Genomic DNA, 18,037 nt, shown 5'->3' with positions numbered 1-18,037 from the left:
GGCTCTGTCACATCGTATCATTTTAAATTTACCTAGTTTAATAGCCTTGAATGTCTCTCTCTCTATATATATAAAATGTAATAATTATCTTTCCTTTCCTTCTCTCCAGCAATTCTTCTTCCCCAAATCATCAGGGAGATGGAGTTTCACAGGCCTCTAGTGAAGTAAGTATCTTGTTATTAAAACTGTCAGATGCTCTCAGAGTCCTGCATTTTTAAAGCTCTGACAGGGGCTTGCATCATTGTTTGGGTCACTGAGTAGTCAGATCTATGTTGTTCTTGGGTATTTTTTTTACTTCAGACCTGGAGGATTTCTGTGGTTTCAGTGTTCTTTATAATATGCCAGTGACTTGGGTTATTTTTTTGTAAGTTTGAATTGTTCTGTTCATGTTCATTTTCCTTATTAATAGCAACTTCAGCCTTCAGCCACGACCCAGGAAACACAGCAGTGGCTGCTCAAAAACAGATTTTCTTCATACACAAGACTGTTTTCCAATTTTTCAGGTATGTGTGTGCGCTTGCGTGTGTGTATGTGTACGTGCATGCATATGCATGTTTTGTTTACTTGTACTTTCATTAACCTTAATTTTTTTTTTATTTTGAAGTAATTATAAATTCATAAGAAGTTGGTAAGACATGTACAGGAAAATCCTAAGTACCTGTCACCCAGTTACCCTCAGTGGTAACACCTTGCATACCTATCGTACCCTATCAAAATCAGGAAACTGTCATTGGTACAGCCCACTTCACCAGTTCTTTGTGCCCTCATTAATGTATAGGTGTATATAGTTCTATGCAATTTTTTTCATTAAATTTTTATTTTGAAGTAATTTTTGTTCATAGCAAAGATGGTACAGGGATGTTCCGGGGGTACCCTTCACTCACATGATTACAGTACAGTATCAAAACCAGGAAAATTGACATCAGTGCAATGCGTGTATATAGTTCTGGGTCATTTTATAACATGTATAGGTTTACATAACCACCACCAAAGTTAAGATACAGAATCACATTCATCACCACAAGGACTTCCCTTATGCAGCCCGACCCCAACCCTTCCCTAATCCCTGGCAGCCATTAATGTGTTCTCTGTCTCTCTGATTTTGTCATTTCAAGAATGTTACATAAATGGACTCATACAGTATATGACCTTTTGACATTGGCTTTTTTTCACTCAGCCTAATGCCCTTGAATCTATCCAAGTTGTTTCAATAGTTGGTTCCTCTTTATTGCTGTGTAGTAGTGCATGGTACGAATGTACTCAGGTGTGGTTCTTATAATACTTAAGTGTAAGCTTTTTCTTGTATAGTAAGCTAAGAGTATTTAGATGGATTTTAAAAGAAACCAAGCCGTGCTTCTGCAGATGGTGCAGCAGGAAACCTGTTTGGAGGGACAGTAGTAGATATACCAGGTGGGGCAGGGGCAGCATTTCCCAGATGTTCCTGCAGAACCTTACTAACATGTCCTGAGAAACGCTGGGCCACAGTGAAGTGCCAGTCAGCTTTCCTTTGCCACAGTGCGGTGGAGCCATAAAAATGCATGTTGAGCCTTTTAAGGGCACAGAACATATGTGTTCCCATACATGGCCTAGAGAAAGCTTGATTTCACAAAGAACAAGATTTCCTATTCTTGTTCAGCCATTTATTGCAATGCTTATGCGATGATTAGTCAGTCCCCTCCTAGTTTTCTGCGTCTTTAAAGTACTGCATGAAAGTCATGTGCTACCAGCCACATTTCTACATGAGTAAGTAAAACATCTTATCTGTGAAAAACTGGAAATTTAGAAATTTTAGTGTGTCAGGGGGAATGCATTTTGAAACCTTATAAGGCAAACGAAGAATATAACACATACAAAAAGCTCTGAGCATTGCAACCAAGGGCGGCGGTCCCAGGCTGTGCCTCTTACCTTAGACAGTTGCGTGTTTCCATCTAGAGAGTTCTAAGCTCTTCTCACTCTGACTAGTGATTACGTGACTTGGCCTCTTGTCTTTACCCTGTGAGCTTCCCAGCAATAGAATGGTGAGGAGGAGAGGCGTCTTCTTGCTCTGAGCCTCTTGGCCGTCCACCTTTCAGAAGGGGTTGTGCACATGAGCATCTGTCCAGTTCTGTGGCAGGATTAAGGATGTGCATACACACATCTCTGGTCACAGCTGTGAGGCCTGTTTTCAGAGGCTCGTGGTCGGCCCCAGGGGGCAGATGAGAGAACCGGTCTGTTAACTGAGTCCATCAGTGCTTATGCCTTATGGGCAGTGTGCTTCTCTGGTCTTTATTTCTTTTAAAAACTGTAAGATTGTTAGGCACTCACATGCAGGTTCTCAAAAATAGTAAGATAATCCCGTTACCTTGTTAGTTTCTTAAGCGGTTTATCATATGGAAGTTATGCCTTAATCCCAGAGGGTTTCTTAATTCTCCCAATAAACTACATCTTGAATGTTAATAAAGGGTAAAACAAAAGATTATGGATGCATTCAAACATAAAAAGTAGAAGAATATGATGAACTCCATGTAACCATCCCCAGCTTCAAAAATGGTCAGCCTTTGGTCAGACTTGCTCTCTTCCCCTTCTCTGTTGTGTTATACAGCAAATCCTGCATACCATGTCATTCACACTTGTCAAGTATTTATGAGGGAAATCTTAAGGTATAGTACGCTATTGTCTGCCATGCTTTTGTATTAAAACTGGCTGCTGTGACAGAGTTATGTTATAGAATGTTTGACTTTGCATGTTTCAGAAAAAAGGCCTATTCCTAGTTCTCCTACCAAGTCATGTGACTTGAGGCAAAGTCCCCAAAACCCAAGACTTCCATTTCCTCTTTCTGTGAAATAAAAAATTATTCTAGGTGATCTCAAGGTAAGTTATCTGGAATCAGACTCCTGCTTATCCACACAACCACAATGCAGCCAAAATATTGCAGGCGGTGAAATCATCTCTTGGAACAGGCAGTCCTGTGAGTCCTGCTCGTTGATCTGATTCGCTACCTTCTGGGCTTCTGCGCTCCTTCTTGACACAAGACATGGAAGAGCCAGCGTTTTCTTTGGCTCTGAGAGACAGGGGTGTGTGTACGTATTCTTGTGTCGTTCATGTATATGTGTATATACACAGGCGACCTGCGATGGTTTTGAAGGATTTTTAACTGCGTAAAGACAGTCCTGCTGGTAGTTTTTTTCCCATTTCTTAGAAGAATCTCTTTTTGCTGTTCTCCAGGTGCCGACTTACTAAAACTGACAAAGGAGGATTTAGTACAAATTTGTGGTGCAGCCGATGGAATTCGGCTCTATAATTCACTGAAATCAAGGTAAAATACTGTGTTTTAAAGGAACTGTTTTGCCTGAAATAAGAATGCCCCTTTCTTTGTGTGGGGAGTTGGGGCAGAATGTATTTCCACACCAGGTGGGCGTGTGCCTGTGCGCGCTGTCGAGCATGGGCAGCGTCGTGCTCACAAGAAGACTGTTTTGTGTGCACCTTCAGGGCAGGCCCAGATATGATGCAGGCACTGATGGGGGCAGAGGTAGACTGTAAGACTGGTAGAAATGCACATGGGCAGTACTGATTTCTTGAAGACGACTGGGTTTGTTGCCAAGAAAACAAACTTCTCATTTAGGTGAGCTATACAGAATCTATGGTTTTCAAGGTCATATGACTACTAAACAGTTATTTAAAATGTAAACTTCTAATTGTAAATTAAAATGAAAGAACCGTACACTGTGCTGGCTTTTAAGATCCATTTACTATCATTGCTGTTTCTAGACTTGTGTGAGAATTCCGTTAAATTTAAACCTTACTGATTTTAAATTGCTGACTTAATCTTGAAACTTAAATTTACCAGCATCTGACAGACCATCTCAATGGTTTAGAGTCTGGATCATCAGATTAGACCACCTGTGATAGTTGGTGTGAGGTGTGTGTTTTTATATTTTTATTAATAAATTATTTTGTATAATGAAATAACATTGTAAAGTTCTCATAAGGAAATAGAACTTAGATTCCTGTAGTTGTCATCCGTACATGCGGTGAGGCAGCTTTCTCTCATGAGTGGCATCTTCTGATTGCAGGTCGGTTAGGCCCCGCTTAACCCTCTATGTCTGCCAGGAGCAGCCAAGCAGCACACTGTTGCAAGGGCAGCAGCAGGCTGCAGGCAGTGGAGGCGAGAATGGCAGTGGGACACCCTACGGTGGGTATTGAGGGCATCTCAGCTTCCTGTCACTCCCTTTCGAACACTGAGGCAGAAATGGGAAGCGCCTGAAGGGGCTTTGAAGGACTCCTGCCACATAGGACTGTCTAGTTGCTGATGCAGGAGTCCTGGCAGCAGTGAGCTCTAGGGCCAACTCCTCTGAAGAAGAGGGACCTAGCGGCCTTTCTCAGTTATTTCAGCCACACTGTGGATCTCTTGTTTTATATGGCCCTGCCAGAAATATCGAACAAGCGAAAGACTAGCTTGAATGCTTTGGGGTTTTGTCGGCTTAAAAAAAAATCCTCACATTCAGTGATGAATGTAACATTGGCAACTTGGCAGGGAAGCTGGAGGGTTTTTTTCTTTTTATCCACTTTACTGACCGGTGGAGAAAATTTTAAATATCACGTGTGCAAAGACGTATCTGTGTATCAGTGCTAAGTGTGTGGACTTGTCTTAGACAAGCATCTGGCCTGAGTTCTGTGTGGTGAGTCTGGTGCCGTGTCCTTGTGTCATTGTAAATATGCTCTGTCATTCATTATCCATCTGAGTATTATTACGAGGGCTTCATCATCCTGCAGGTTTTCCTTAATTGTATAATAGATAGAATACTGGATTAGGGCAGAGAGAAAAATCCTGGCTCTTCTCCCTTCTTCCTAATGTGGTCCTTGGCGGGGGAAAGCATGTTTTCTCATTTGCGAAGTGAGTATATGGTAACCTCTTCCCTCTTCCCACATTCTGAAAGAAGATAAGGACAACGCACTCAGAACTTTTCGCAGAAAAATGTGTTATGGACTTCAGAGAAGTAGTTATTTGCCCTAATATTGGGTAGAGCTCTGAAAAATACTTTGTAGTTTAAAAGTTACAGAAAAATCCCAAGGAAAGCATTACTACTTTTCCACTTGGTATCATTTTGACTTCAAAAACGGTGAATTTTAAGACTAAAGATACAAAGTCTTAGTCTTAGAGATTCTAAAGGAGCAATCAGTGTATCTGGATCTTCTATATCATTTGCATGTGGTCAGGATTGTAATGTTTTGGAAGGTACATCCTCAGACACCTTCCAAAACATTACAAGGTTTATGGAGGAGTGTGTGGAAATTTTGGCGAACTTAACCCGAGATCGGGGTAGGCAAACTTTTTCTGCTGATGGCCAGTAGTAAATATCTTGATTTTGCAGATACTAAGGGCTCTTCCTCACTCAGCTCTGCAGTTGCAGTGCCAAAATCACCACAGACAATATGTATATGATGGGTGTGGCCATGTTCTGATAACATTTTGTTTTAAAAGAACAAGTAGAGGGCAATGAGTTTGGCCCGCCAGAGGCTATAGTTAGAGACCCTGCTCTATATCATCTCTGTAGTCTTACCCTAATTGTAGTTCCAAGTTCTAAGCTTTCCATAATGCGTAATTAGCAAAGGTTTCTACATTTATAAACACACATAAAAGAAAAAAAATCCTTGTTTGGGAAAGCAAAGTTCTAGCATGATATTACTGATCAGTGTCTGGCTCGAATCAGTAATTGAGCTGGACCTACAAGAGTCACACTCACTGCAGATATGCCTGGCTCTGTGCAGACAATGGCTGCTGCTAAGTTATGTGTTCCAGAAACCCGGGACACTGGGTGGACTGCACCTAAGGGACTGTCTGTAAAGGAGCAGCAGGCTCCACTGTGCACATCCTTAGCTTTTCATGAGCTACCTTTAAACTGTTCTTCATTCTTTGGGGGAGCAAAAGTAGGAAGAGGCAGCATTTATTCCTCAGGATAAATTCCCAGTCATAGGATTAGTGAATCAATAACTATGACCTTTTTAGGGTTTTTTTTTTATAAGATATATTGTTAGAAACATCACTTTTGAAAACAGCTGCTTTCAGGTATAATTTATATACCATAAAATCCTCCCATTGTAAGTATACAATTTAGTGACATTTTAATATTTACAGTTTTATAGCCATTACCACAGACTAAATCCAGTTTTAGTTCCGTTGCTCCAGAGAGATCCTGTGCCCATGTGCAGTCATTCCGTTTGTTTTTAAGAAAATTAAAACCTGAAATCCCTTTGTACAGAGATTACTGTTCATGTTTATTAAATTATATGTGTGAGCATAAATAATGTATTATATTTCAGACGAGTAGTAAAGGGGGAAGAAGTATATAGATATACACACGCACATACTTATAAACGTGTGTGTATTAGTATTTTGAAAGGTGTAATCTTCCTATAGACCCAAGTAGAAAACAGATAAAAAATTATTACTAAAATACTGTTATTATTTTTTCTTTTCAGTTTATCACGCAATCTACTTGGAAGAAATGGTTGCCTCAGAAGTTGCTCGAAAACTTGCGCTGGTGTTTAATATTCCTTTCCACCAAATTAACCAGGTTTACAGACAGGGTCCCACTGGTATTCACATTCTTGTTAGTGATCAGGTAACTAACTAGCATGCCCATTTGCTTTTCCCATTCACACTGATGTTTACTGACATATATGAACACAGAACTGTAGAACAATTCTGTGACCTTTTTTGCAAGTACTCATGAGAATCCTTTTCAGAGAGTTGGGGGTCGAAATTTATAAGAATTTATAAGCAAGAGTTTGGGTATGCTGGTAAAAAGGAATACAAATCCAGGACAACTGTGGCTCAGCTCCCTGCCCCCTTTTTTTAGTTCGGACACTCAGGAGACTCGGAGGTTCGTGGGGCTTTGGCCTCTTTTTATGTAGAAGGGCATTTGGATGTGTTTTCCTTTTGTCCACATTTTGATGGCAAGTTTTAAAAAACAGCAAGGCTAGAAGTACAGTTTCCCCCCAGTGTTCAGTGACAGTGCCAAAAGAGCGCATACGCAGTGACTTGCTGTCAGAGTCGTTATTCACAGGGCCCCGCAGGGAGTGCTCCCCAGGGGGTTGGATGGGTGACTGGCCAGACCTCTCGGGGACCACTTCTGAACAGGCACTGCTGCCAGTGAAGCAGGTGTAAGTTTTTACTACCTCACATTGTGTTTATGAATTACCATTTTGGCTGTCAAGTCCTGTACTTGTGCAGCAATGTATTCCTTTAACTACTAAATTTAATCTTTTTTAATCAGTTAAGAAAGGATGGTTGGATCTTAATTATACATCTGCTTTCTTCTAGATGGTTCAGAACTTTCAAGATGAGAGTTGTTTTTTATTCTCCACAGTAAAAGGTACTTTGAATGTGCGCACGTGTCTTGAAATGCTGGAGTCATGGAAAATAGTGTGTGCCTTTAATCAGCAGTTGTCTTGTGTGCTCACTTTTGGAAGTGCTGGCTTTACTAATTTTAAGAAGAGAGTTTGAAAAATGAGTCAGGATAATATTTCTAGTGGTTGTAAAGAAAATAAGTGGCGATAAGGAAGAGGAGTCCAGCGTTCGGTGCTAGAAAGGCCCTGAACAACACGGGCTCAGTAGGGCTCCTCTTCTGGCGGGGAGGCAAACCAGAATTGGCGCACAGACGCACATAATTACACATATCTTAAGTGCCATGAAGGAACAGGAAAGTGGGGTGTTTATGGATACCGGGGATCTAGGTGGGGGATGTGAAGCTGTCAGGCAAAGCTTCTCTGAGGAGGGGTCATTAATGCTGAGATCTGAAGAGTGAGAGGGAGCCAACCACATGAGGAGCATCTCGAGGCCGTGTGGGGCTGTTTGCTTGCAATATCCTTTTCCATCCCTTCACTTTCCAGTCTTTGTCTGACACATACAAAGTGAGTCTCTTGTAAGCAGCATTTAGATGCGTCTTGTTTTTTAATCCATTCAGCTACCCAATGTCTTTTTATTGGAGCATTTAATCTGTTTATATTTAAAGTAATTGTTGATAAGTATGCACTTATTGCCATTTTGATCGTTGTTTTTAGGTTATTTTTTATAGCTGTCCTCTGTAAAGAAGGGATTTTTAAATGCGAAATTATTGTATGAGAAGAGACTTAAAAACTTGGTGGGTTAAGATTTAAATCTAATCTTAGCACAAAAGCTGTACCTTAAAGAGCAAGATGTCATGTGTCACCCCTTTTTGGAAGTCGCTATTGAAGGGAAAAGCACAAAACTGTTGAAATTATGATTTCACTTTGCGCCTGACTTTGCACATGCCATCAAGGTACCTGCAAGGCTGAGTTTTAACTATGAACTGGTTCATTTTATCTTTTACTTTCACATCTTTAGCTGGGTACCTTTCTCAATTTTTGTTCTCAAAGAAAGATTTTACTCTACAAACTCATTATCTAAAAAAGGAAATTCGTGCTATAATTGTATAGTTGTGTCCTGTGAAAGTAGTGGACATTTCTAAGGTCAGATGTCACAGGATCTCTCTTCCAATCTCATGGTTCTGTTTGTCAGATAGTTTTGTCCTCATGAAGAAATTCATTCGTTCCTTGATGAAAGCCTGTCCTGCTTCTCCCCATTTCCTTAGAAACACCGGGCCATCAGGCAAAAGTAAAGATGGCTATAAGCACTCAGTTTATTTGTGTGCATTGTATAGACTTGGCTGGCCCACCCTGGCACAGTGTTTTCACCTGCTCTGCCTCCACTTCTTGCCCCCTTGCTGACAGCACTTTTGTTTCTGGTCTTCATACGCGCTCTGTCCCCACCCCACTCCCCGACCTGGCAAGTGGTGTTGGGCGCAGAGTGCTGCTAGGAGCACGGGCCACACACCAAAGAGCAAATGTCTAAAAAGGGAATGTGTACACAAAGTTGCCTTGGGGAAGAGGAGCTAGAGCAAGTTAATCAGCTTTTTTTCTGTAGAACTGTTTAAAGGTAACCTCTGAACTGGGGAAGGAGGGTGTAGATTTCTGGGTGTTTTCAATTTAAAAGTCTTGATTTTCCTAAGCTTGGCTAAAAAAAACTAACTTCTCTTTCCTTTTTCTGCAGTTGAAAATAGTGGTGGTATCCACATAATTTTGAAGTGATGTCTTACGGAGTCTGAACTGTATTCAGTACCAAATAAAGTCACGCTTAAAAGTGTGTGAAGACTGAATCCAAGAAGTCTTGGGATTGGATTTTACCGTATGAAATGTTTCATATTGAAAACACAAGATGACCTTTCTAATGAGCTGTATGAGAGGTGACTCTCCTCACTGTCACTGCCGTAGCCATGCGTCCTCACGAGCGTCAGCACGTCGGGACAGCACGCGTGCAGCTCTGGGGGCCATGGTGCAGGCAGGGCTGCCTGCTTCCCTGGCAGAAGCCAGTAGATACAGTTCCTAGAAGCAGCCTTCGCTGTCTTTTTACACTGTATGTGGTTTGGAAATGAATGTAAAAACATACTGTGGGCATTTACCTTTCTGTGCCAGTTTGGCTTTTATTGCCTGAACCTTCTGCTGACCTCTGGCGGAGCTGGGGGACAGTGCTGTGGTGGAGCCGGCATGGAATCTGTCTGCAGAGAGATGCGACGTGCTCCCGCAGTTAACTGGTGGTCAGGTAAGAGGCTCGGCACCTTCTCGGAAGAATCATGTCTAAGGGTGTACATCTGATGTAATCATGACAGATCGGGGAGGAGCCGAGCCAGGAAGACGGGCTGGAAGCAAGCTGCATTATCAAGAGTACCTTGGTGAGAGGATCAGTGTAAATCCTAATAGGTACAAAGACTTTTGTGTTTTTGCTTTGTCACAGATTTATTGAAAAACTTCTTGCTCCTCCCATTTTTAGCATTTTGTTTCTGGTTTTCATTTTGAAGCCCCATTGCCTTTTAAAATTATGTGTTCTCTTTTTCTTCCATCCTTGTCTTTGCCCTTCCTAGCCCACCCTGCACCATCCCATTCTTAAACATTTTTAAAGCCCTCCCCAGACATTGGAAATAGGTGACCTACACAGCGGGGGAAAGTGTAGTTCCTGACTTGGCGTTAAGGGGTCTTCCTTATCAACAAGTTGAAATTCGTCTTCGAACACTAGACATCGTAAATCAAACACTAAATTGTACCATGAAAATTCCTTATACTTCTCAAATGTTGAGCTTTAGTACGATCATGGGTAAACATTCTGGTGATTATTTAGAGGCTTTTGGTGTACCATATAATAGTTTCCTTTTCTGTTTAAAAAAAAAAAAAAACTCATAAAACCAAATGCTTGTCTGCCAGTATACTTTTTAAAGGGAATCTACTGGGTTTTTTTGCAGTTTTCCCACCATCTTTATTGCTTTCCTTTACCCAAAGCCTTTCCCAAAATTCATCAGCGTTTTTGAGGCCTATAGTGTAGCACACCTAATTTTTTAACTTCAATTCTATTTTAATTACAGCATCTCCGTCCGTTTACCCAAGTGTCTTGGTTTTGAATGTATTATTTGATCCTTATTGTTTTTCAAGCAGAAATAGGAATGAGTAATTTTGAATTTAAAATCTCTCCCAGAAGATAAACTACTTCAGTGAGTAAAAGCTTTGACATTTTATGTTTTATTCAAGCACTGTCTCTAAATATTTCCATCTTTGGTTTGAAAATATATAACTCTTATAGACCCTAAAGCAGGAGAGCTCCCCTTTGTCCTTTGCTTTTGTATGACCACATATTTTCTGTACCAATCACTTGGGAAAGAAGCGAGCTTCTCTCCTAATTGTTTGAGTTTTGCTTGTCTATTTAGCATTCCTTTTTTGAGTCTCAAGATATATGGAACAATAAATGTCATTTAATGCTGTGTGCTATTTTGAATTCCTCATCGGGTTTTAGAAGTGGGGTAAAAATAAAAGCTCATCAAACTTGAACTTACACCAAGTGGTATTGAGCATTAGTCTATCCCAGTGAAACAGGTTAAATTATGGCACCAGCAAATTTGCTACTTTGTTTTTTAATAGTAGGATGTATACATTTCAGTATAATAAATGTTTTCCGATTGTTTTGCAAATGTGTGTCTCATTTAAAATCCCAGTTCCTGCCAATGTCACAAGTCGTAGAATTGGGAGGTTCCGTGTGGATGTTGAGTACACAGCAATCCAAATGTTATATAAGGTGAGGTCCCTGTGTTGTTTTCTCAAGAAGAAACCAGCCTGATTTTCTTATCAGAAGTTCTTCTGTTTTGTAAATGAGGTCATGGGGTCATTGTGTCTTGGCTCAAAGGAGAGAATGTGTAGAAGGCCCTGGTCATTTACATAAAATATAAACTGTAATTCACAATCGCTGAAGCACGTCTGTTATATGTTCTTTTATTGAAATGGCATACTGTATCAGTCATTTCCCCCCCCACACAGTGGTGCAAATGTATATTAATAACTCCTATGGTATACACAACTTTTAGACCAGCTAATACTGGAGTGTATCATAAGGCAATGAAATCATCAGGACTTTAATGCTTATTCTGATAATCCTGTTGATTTATGGGGTTGTATATGTATCTGCCTTCTCTTTCTGGAATCAGCCGAGGCATTGTGTCCTAAATGCTCCCATGGTCCGTCTAATAGAAGTATGGTTAGTCATAGGAAAATAACGTCTTGCTTTTGCTGTTTCACTTCAGCTTCTCTTAAGCGCTGGACTCCAGTTCAGGGAGTGGTTGCTAGGAAGGGTCGGCCACCATTACCAGAAGTTCACAATGAAGTGGTGATGATGGTTCCTAATCTTAGTGTCACACACATGGACAGCAAGGGAGAAGCTCGATCAGCTTATCAGACACGAGCTAATATTGGAAGGTCTGAATTTGGAATATGGTTTTGTTCAGATTTATCTGCCATGGATTATAGCAATAAAACCCTGACTTAAACATTGCAACGGTGTATTCATTTTTATGGGTCTAAAAGGTGCCAACACTTGATCTGAGTTTTAAGTGTATAAAACTTTTGAACAGTTCTGGTGTAACTTGATTTCTAAGATTTTAAAATAAACTTGGAAAAAAATCACACCCATTCTACATGCATCCATTATTTTTAATTGATTGTATTATAGATAATTTAAGCCTTAATTCTATTTAAGGTCTCCCAAATTTTGAGATATGACATGAATAACTTTTCTCCTATAATAAAATTGCACTGTGTGCTGTAGCAAATGCCAGAGCTTATAATTTCCAATCAGGCAACACAAACTCTGAGTTGATTTAGTTTAGTTTTTGGTCCCCAAAAGTATATCACAAGTTGACAAAAGGTGAAGACCCTGCTCCACCCAGTTTAGAGTCCTTGTTTCTTTGGTGTCTCATGGAAACCTATTAACTTGCCTTCCACATAAGTCTCTACATATAAAACTATCAGGTATTATGAATTTGAAGTAGTCACTTTTTGATAAAGGTAGCTATTTAATCTTCAGAGTGGAAAAGTCCAGCTAATCAAAATGGAATTGTTGTGAATTAACGTAGGCCACTGTCTTAAGTATCTGGTAGAAAATCAATAGCTTATTCTTTGTGCTAACACTGATGGTCTGTTTCAGGAATGCTGACAAAGTCGAGGCAGAACTTTTGTACCTAGGAAGGCACCCACCTCGTAAGAAGTCAGGTTTCTTGCACGATCCTGGCTGTACTGAGGCCACTCTTGCCAGGTGTTTACTGACACAAGGCTTCAATCTGATTGCATCAGAGCAGAATAAAGGTGAAAACTGTCACCAGAGTTACTGCAATCTCTAGAGAAGTCTTTTACCTGTAAATGCCTGTCCCAGTGGCGAATCAACAGATTTCCGTGACTGTAGAGAAGGCCAGGAAGACTGTCCTCTGGAGGAAGGGACACCTCATCATGCCTTGGGCCCTGGGCATCTGCTGTCAGAGAATGACACAACACCTGCACAGCCGATGTCCACTTCCTCCCACTGCTGTTGGTGGCGTGACAGGCGCGAAATAGGCGTGGACTTTGACATGAGGGAGCTGAGCCTGGAAATAGAAAAAAATGGAATAATCTTTACACTGATATTTTTAGGATTACAGGCATAATTCTAGAAAAGCCCATAGTTCTCCAGGCAAATTCTTGAAAAAAGAATTTCTGAGGTCGGCTAGACTACTCCTGTTGACAAAGGGAAACGCTATTTCTGCCCAGGGTAGTCACTAGCCTTGTATGCAAAGTGAGTTGAGTTCTTGACAGCTGTAGCATCCTGGTGCTGCTCTGGGGTATAAATGCAAAGTTGCATAAACTTAAAGCATAGTCAAGAAAACAATGTAGGTGAACTATGTGGAGAAAGCAAGCCAAGTTCTATTTGTTTTCTATTAAGCCTTCTCATCTGGCAATTAGCCAAGACCATGTTCCACCTCCTTCTGGTAATGACCTCAAGCCCCTTTCCTCCTTGTAAGGGTGCTGATCACCAGACTATGTGGAACCCATTCTGGAAGCTGAATCTTCTAAGGTGGGGTCTAATAAGGAAATTGTGAAGACACCTAAGGAGACACTAGTATACCAGACTAGTTTGCATAACCATTGGTTTAGCACAGAACAGAGAAAATAGATGTTGATTCTTGATATAGTCATTGCTTGCTTAGAAACTGCCAGGGGTACCAACTCCAGCCCCATGCTTACTCGCATCCGCTTGATGCCTGTGCGCGTAACCTGCTGACAGTCGTACAGCTCAAGGCGCTCCAGGCCACGGCAGTTCTCCAGGTGTTCCAGGGCCACGTCGGTGATGAGGAGGCAGTTGTCCAGTTCCAGTACCCGCAGTCTCTCATGGCCACAGGTGCTGTTGCTCAGGTGCAGGATTCCATCATCTGTGATGAGCTCACAGTGGGACAGACTCTGGAAGGGAAAAGAACAGATGTTTGCTAGACCCTCTCATTCCAAGGCTCATGGCCTCGGAAAAGCAGGAGAGCTGGGAGCTGGCCTGTGCAGTATCCCAGAGCACCCGTTAACGAACAGGAAGATCAAACACAAAGCCTTGGGGCCCTTCAGCCATGGGTTTGCTGCAGCTGGACAGTGGTTTCTCTTGCTTTCTGACTAAAAATGGAAACCAGAATCGCAAGGGATGGTCTGGGTCAGGATGGCAACATAAGAGGATCCTGAACTCATCTTCTGCCATGAACAGTCAGTCTATAGCTGCATACAGAACAAATTCCTCTGGGGAGTGGGGGGACTAAAAACTGGCTGCGCAGCTCCTACTCATCGGGCAACTGAGAGAAGGCCCACGTCAAAGCGGGTAGGAGAGGCTGGGACGACAATCTTGTCACCAGCCCCGCTCCCAGTGTTGCGACCTACAGTAAGAGGGAACTCAAAACCCAGAGCTTCTCCCTGAGGAGTGCAGGGTTTACACCCTGCATTGGGCACTCTGTTTTTAAGACTTACACTTACACTTTAAAGACAAGCCTCCAGAAGAGCTGGCTTTGAAAACCAACAGGCTCACGTCCACAAGACTACAGCTATCTGAAAAACAGTCCTGAAAGGGCTCGCACACTCACACTCACTTGCCCTGGGGTCTAGTGTAATTCGAGGGGCAGTTGAACATATGTGAGAGAGGCTCGTTTGTCTGTCTTGGGAGTGCCAGCCTGAGGGGAAGGCATCTGACCTGACACTCACTTGGCCTGTGTCATGCTCTCTGGTGATGGAGACCGGCAGGCACCACCTTGGTGGGCTCTTGCCTTGCTCTAGCCAGAGGGTTTGCTTTTTTTTTTTTTAAACCTCAGGGCTTTTTCTTTCCTGGTGGGTGCCATGTCTATAATCTCATTCTGCCTCTCTCCAGCTGGTGGCTCCATCCTGGTACTTGCCATCTGCCCTGCTGCAGAGCGCTATTGTCTCTTGGAGGGGAGCTTTTACATGTTTGGTGCCCTAGTTACTGTGGCTGCTGCCAGGGGCACCTTTACATCTCTTGGCTCTGGTGGCTAGTGGGGCTTATGTTCATAGGGACTATAACCAACAGAGAAAGACTTCTTGAACAACTGCCATCTCAAGGGCACAACAAGAAACAACAGTCCCAGGAAGTCCAGTCGAGGCCTATTACTTTATCATCATAACCTGAGGGGCAGGCTTCTGATTAAACACACATCTGAGGGCGGACTGTAATTCTGAAGATGGGAGGGCAAGTGCTATCTTTGTGCTGCCCCCACCATACTGCAGAGGGCCAGTATCTCCTGGGAGGAAGCTCTTACATGTGTTTGGTGCCCCGGTTTATACTTCAGATGCATCGGTTTTTGCAGCTGTCACCGGTGCTCTGTGATACCTGGGGTGGCCAGGGTAGCTTGCTCTCTCAGGTTCCATGGGTCTTTAACTATCAGAGATCGTTCTTGGCAGGCTACAACACTCAAGGCACTTTACAGACAGCCGAATGAAACACACGCCCAGACCTGTTTGCTTGCCCTGGAGCTTCAAGTTTGATGCACATCTAGAGGCCTACGAACGTACTCAAGGAACATTGGCCAGTGCATGCCATCTTTTTGTTGTCCCTCTGCCTTGTTACAATTCACCAGTATCTCCCAGTGTATACACTCATCTGGAGCCTTGGTTTCTATAACTGTCACCCAGGGGACACCTCAAGCTCACCTGGCACTGGTGGACAGCAGTTTTCATTTGCAGTTTCATAGGATTATATATATTTGCATAATTGGCTGCCTGAGGGTCTAACTTCCAATCAGCCTGCATCTAGATACTGACAGAGATCCTCCCCATGGGACGATGAAAGGTCTTGGCACACCCTCAACTACTAGGGGCTATTAAAAAGAAAGAAATGGGCTGCTTAGACAACCACAAATGTTTGAGAGACAACTAAGAGCTAGCACAGGGTTGAAAAATAAGGTTCATCTACATAAGGTCACTCCTAGACTGAAAGAGTTGGCTGTTTATTCTAATGCGTAGAAAGCAACAGAGTCAAGCAAAATGAAGAAACAAAGGAATATGTTCCAAACAACAACCTAAAAGTTGAAAAAATAAAAAATGAGATGGAGGTAAGTAACGTACCCAATAATTCAAAATAATGGTCACAAAGATGCTTACCACACTTGCCATACTTGAGAAAAGAATGAATGAACACAGTGAGAACTTCAACAAAGAGAAAATAAAAGTACTAAATTGAGGTCACGAAGGTGAAGAATACAATAACTGGACTACAAGGGTTCAAGAGCAGATGAAGCAGAAGAAAGGATCAGTGAACTTGAAGACAGCAGTGGAACTCAACCAATCACAAAAGCAAAAAAAAAAAAAAAGTGAAGATAGTCTAAGGAACTTATGGGACATCAGGTGAACTAACAGTCACATTATTGGGGTCCCAGGAGAAAGGGACACAAGACTTACTTGAAGAAATACTGGCTGAAAACTTACCTAACCTGGGAAAGGAAAAGAACAGCCAGATCCGAGAAACCCATAGTTCTAATTAAGTTGAACCCAAAGATACCCACACCAAGATACATTATAATTAACATATAAAAAAGTTAAAAGACAAGCAGAGAATCTCAAAGCAACAAGAGGAAAACACCTTGTTATGTACAAGGGAACCCCCATAACTATTACATTTCTCAGCAGAAACTGCAGGCCAGAAGGGAGTGGCATGATATATTCAAAATGCTGAAAGAAAAAAACTTCCAACCAAGCACACTTCCCCCCAGCATGGTGATCATTTGCAATTGAAGGAAAGATAGTTTTCCAGACAAGCTAATGCGAAAGGAGTTCATCACCACTGAACAGGCCTTAACAAGAAATGTTAATGGGACTTCCTTATCCTGAAAAGAAAGCACACTAATTAGGAGCAAGAAAATGAGAGTATAAATCTCACTGATAAATGTAAACACCTAGTAAAGGGAGTAGATTAATCACTTACAGAGCTAGTATGATGGTTAAAGTCAAAATTCGTGGGAAAAAAAGAAAACCTAAAATTACATTAATTAGGGATATACAAGATAAAAAGATGTAAACTGTAAGACTGAAAACAATGTAGGCAGAGAGAGAGTAAAACCAGAACTTCAGAGGTATTCAGACTTAATTGTCAATTTAAAATAGGCTATTCGAAATTTAAGTTGTGTTACATAAGCCTCATGGTAACCGCAATGAAATGTAGTAGATACACAAAAGATAGAGAAGGAATTTAAGCACACCACTAAAGTCATCAAATCAAAGGAAGAGAGCAAAAGAAAAAAGGAACAAAGAGGAACTACAAAACAGCAAGAAAACAATGACCATAATGGAATAAGTATATACCTATCAATTAAGTGTAAAAGACTAAATTCTCTAATCAACAGAGTAACTAAATGGATAAAAATACAAGACCCATCTATACACTGTCTATAAGAAACTCAGTTCAGATGCAAGAACACAGAGTAATGAGGCTGAAAGTGAAGGGACAGAAAAAGATGTTCCATGCAAATAAAAAGCAACAGAGAGCTGGGATAGCTCTACTTATATCAGACAAAACAGACTTTAAAACAAAGACTATAGTGAGAGACAAAGAAGGATATTTCATAATGATAAAGGGGTGGATCCAACAAGAAGATACAATATCTGTAAATATTTATGCACCCAGCATAGGAGCACCTAAATATATAAAGCAAATATTAACAGATCTCAGTGGAGAAATAGATCACAATAACAATAATAGTAGGAGACTTAAATACCACACTTACCACAATAGATATTAGACAAAATAAAAAATCAGTAAGAAAACACTGACCTTAAAGATGTTAAATCAGATGGATTAACATATATACAGAACATTCTATCCAAAAGCAGCACATTCTTCTCAAGTGTATGTGGCACATTCTCCAGCATAGATCATGTGTTATGCCACAAGCATCAATATCGAGCATCTTTCCTGACCACAATGGTATGAAACTAGATATCAATTAGAAGAAAACTCAAACATTCACGAATATGGAAATTAAACAACATGCTACTGAACCACCACTGGGTTAAGTCAGAAGGGAAATTTAAAAAAATACCTTGAGAAATGAAAACTGAAATACAACAGTCCAAAATTAATGGGATGCTGTAAAAGCAGTTCTAAGATGGAAGTTGATAATGATAAATGCCTATTTCAAGACAAGAAAAATCTCAA

General features: G+C 41.2%; 2 protein-coding genes across 7 annotated transcripts in view; one reads left to right on the top strand and one right to left on the bottom strand.

Annotated features, from left to right (window-relative positions):
- UBP1 (upstream binding protein 1) overlaps positions 1-11,864 on the top strand; it is a 54,588-nt gene extending 42,724 nt beyond the window's left edge. For 3 of the 6 annotated variants that reach the window (XM_011362869.2, XM_011362798.2, XM_011362946.2), the window contains 7 exons: positions 110-164; positions 410-503; positions 3,205-3,295; positions 4,053-4,171; positions 6,460-6,602; positions 7,304-7,355; positions 9,053-11,864. In XM_011362869.2, coding sequence (XP_011361171.1) covers positions 110-164; positions 410-503; positions 3,205-3,295; positions 4,053-4,171; positions 6,460-6,602; positions 7,304-7,355; positions 9,053-9,090 — 592 coding nt within the window. In that variant the 3' untranslated portion in view covers positions 9,091-11,864. The other 3 variants (XR_002782124.1, XR_896038.2, XM_011363061.2) reach the window with 3 other exon arrangements.
- A 151-nt stretch (positions 11,865-12,015) lies between these two features.
- Positions 12,016-18,037, bottom strand: part of FBXL2 (F-box and leucine rich repeat protein 2) — a 71,105-nt gene continuing 65,083 nt past the window's right edge. Inside the window, exons 12-13 of the mRNA XM_023528461.1 lie at positions 13,591-13,836; positions 12,016-12,953 (exon numbers count right to left, since the gene is read on the bottom strand). Coding sequence (XP_023384229.1) covers positions 12,846-12,953; positions 13,591-13,836 — 354 coding nt within the window. The 3' untranslated portion in view covers positions 12,016-12,845. The remainder of the gene's footprint in view (positions 12,954-13,590; positions 13,837-18,037) is intronic.

This window comes from Pteropus vampyrus, unplaced genomic scaffold, assembly GCF_000151845.1.
Source record: "Pteropus vampyrus isolate Shadow unplaced genomic scaffold, Pvam_2.0 Scaffold1, whole genome shotgun sequence".
NCBI classification, from domain to species: domain Eukaryota; kingdom Metazoa; phylum Chordata; class Mammalia; order Chiroptera; family Pteropodidae; genus Pteropus; species Pteropus vampyrus.
This window is presented reverse-complemented; position numbering and strand designations above follow the sequence as displayed.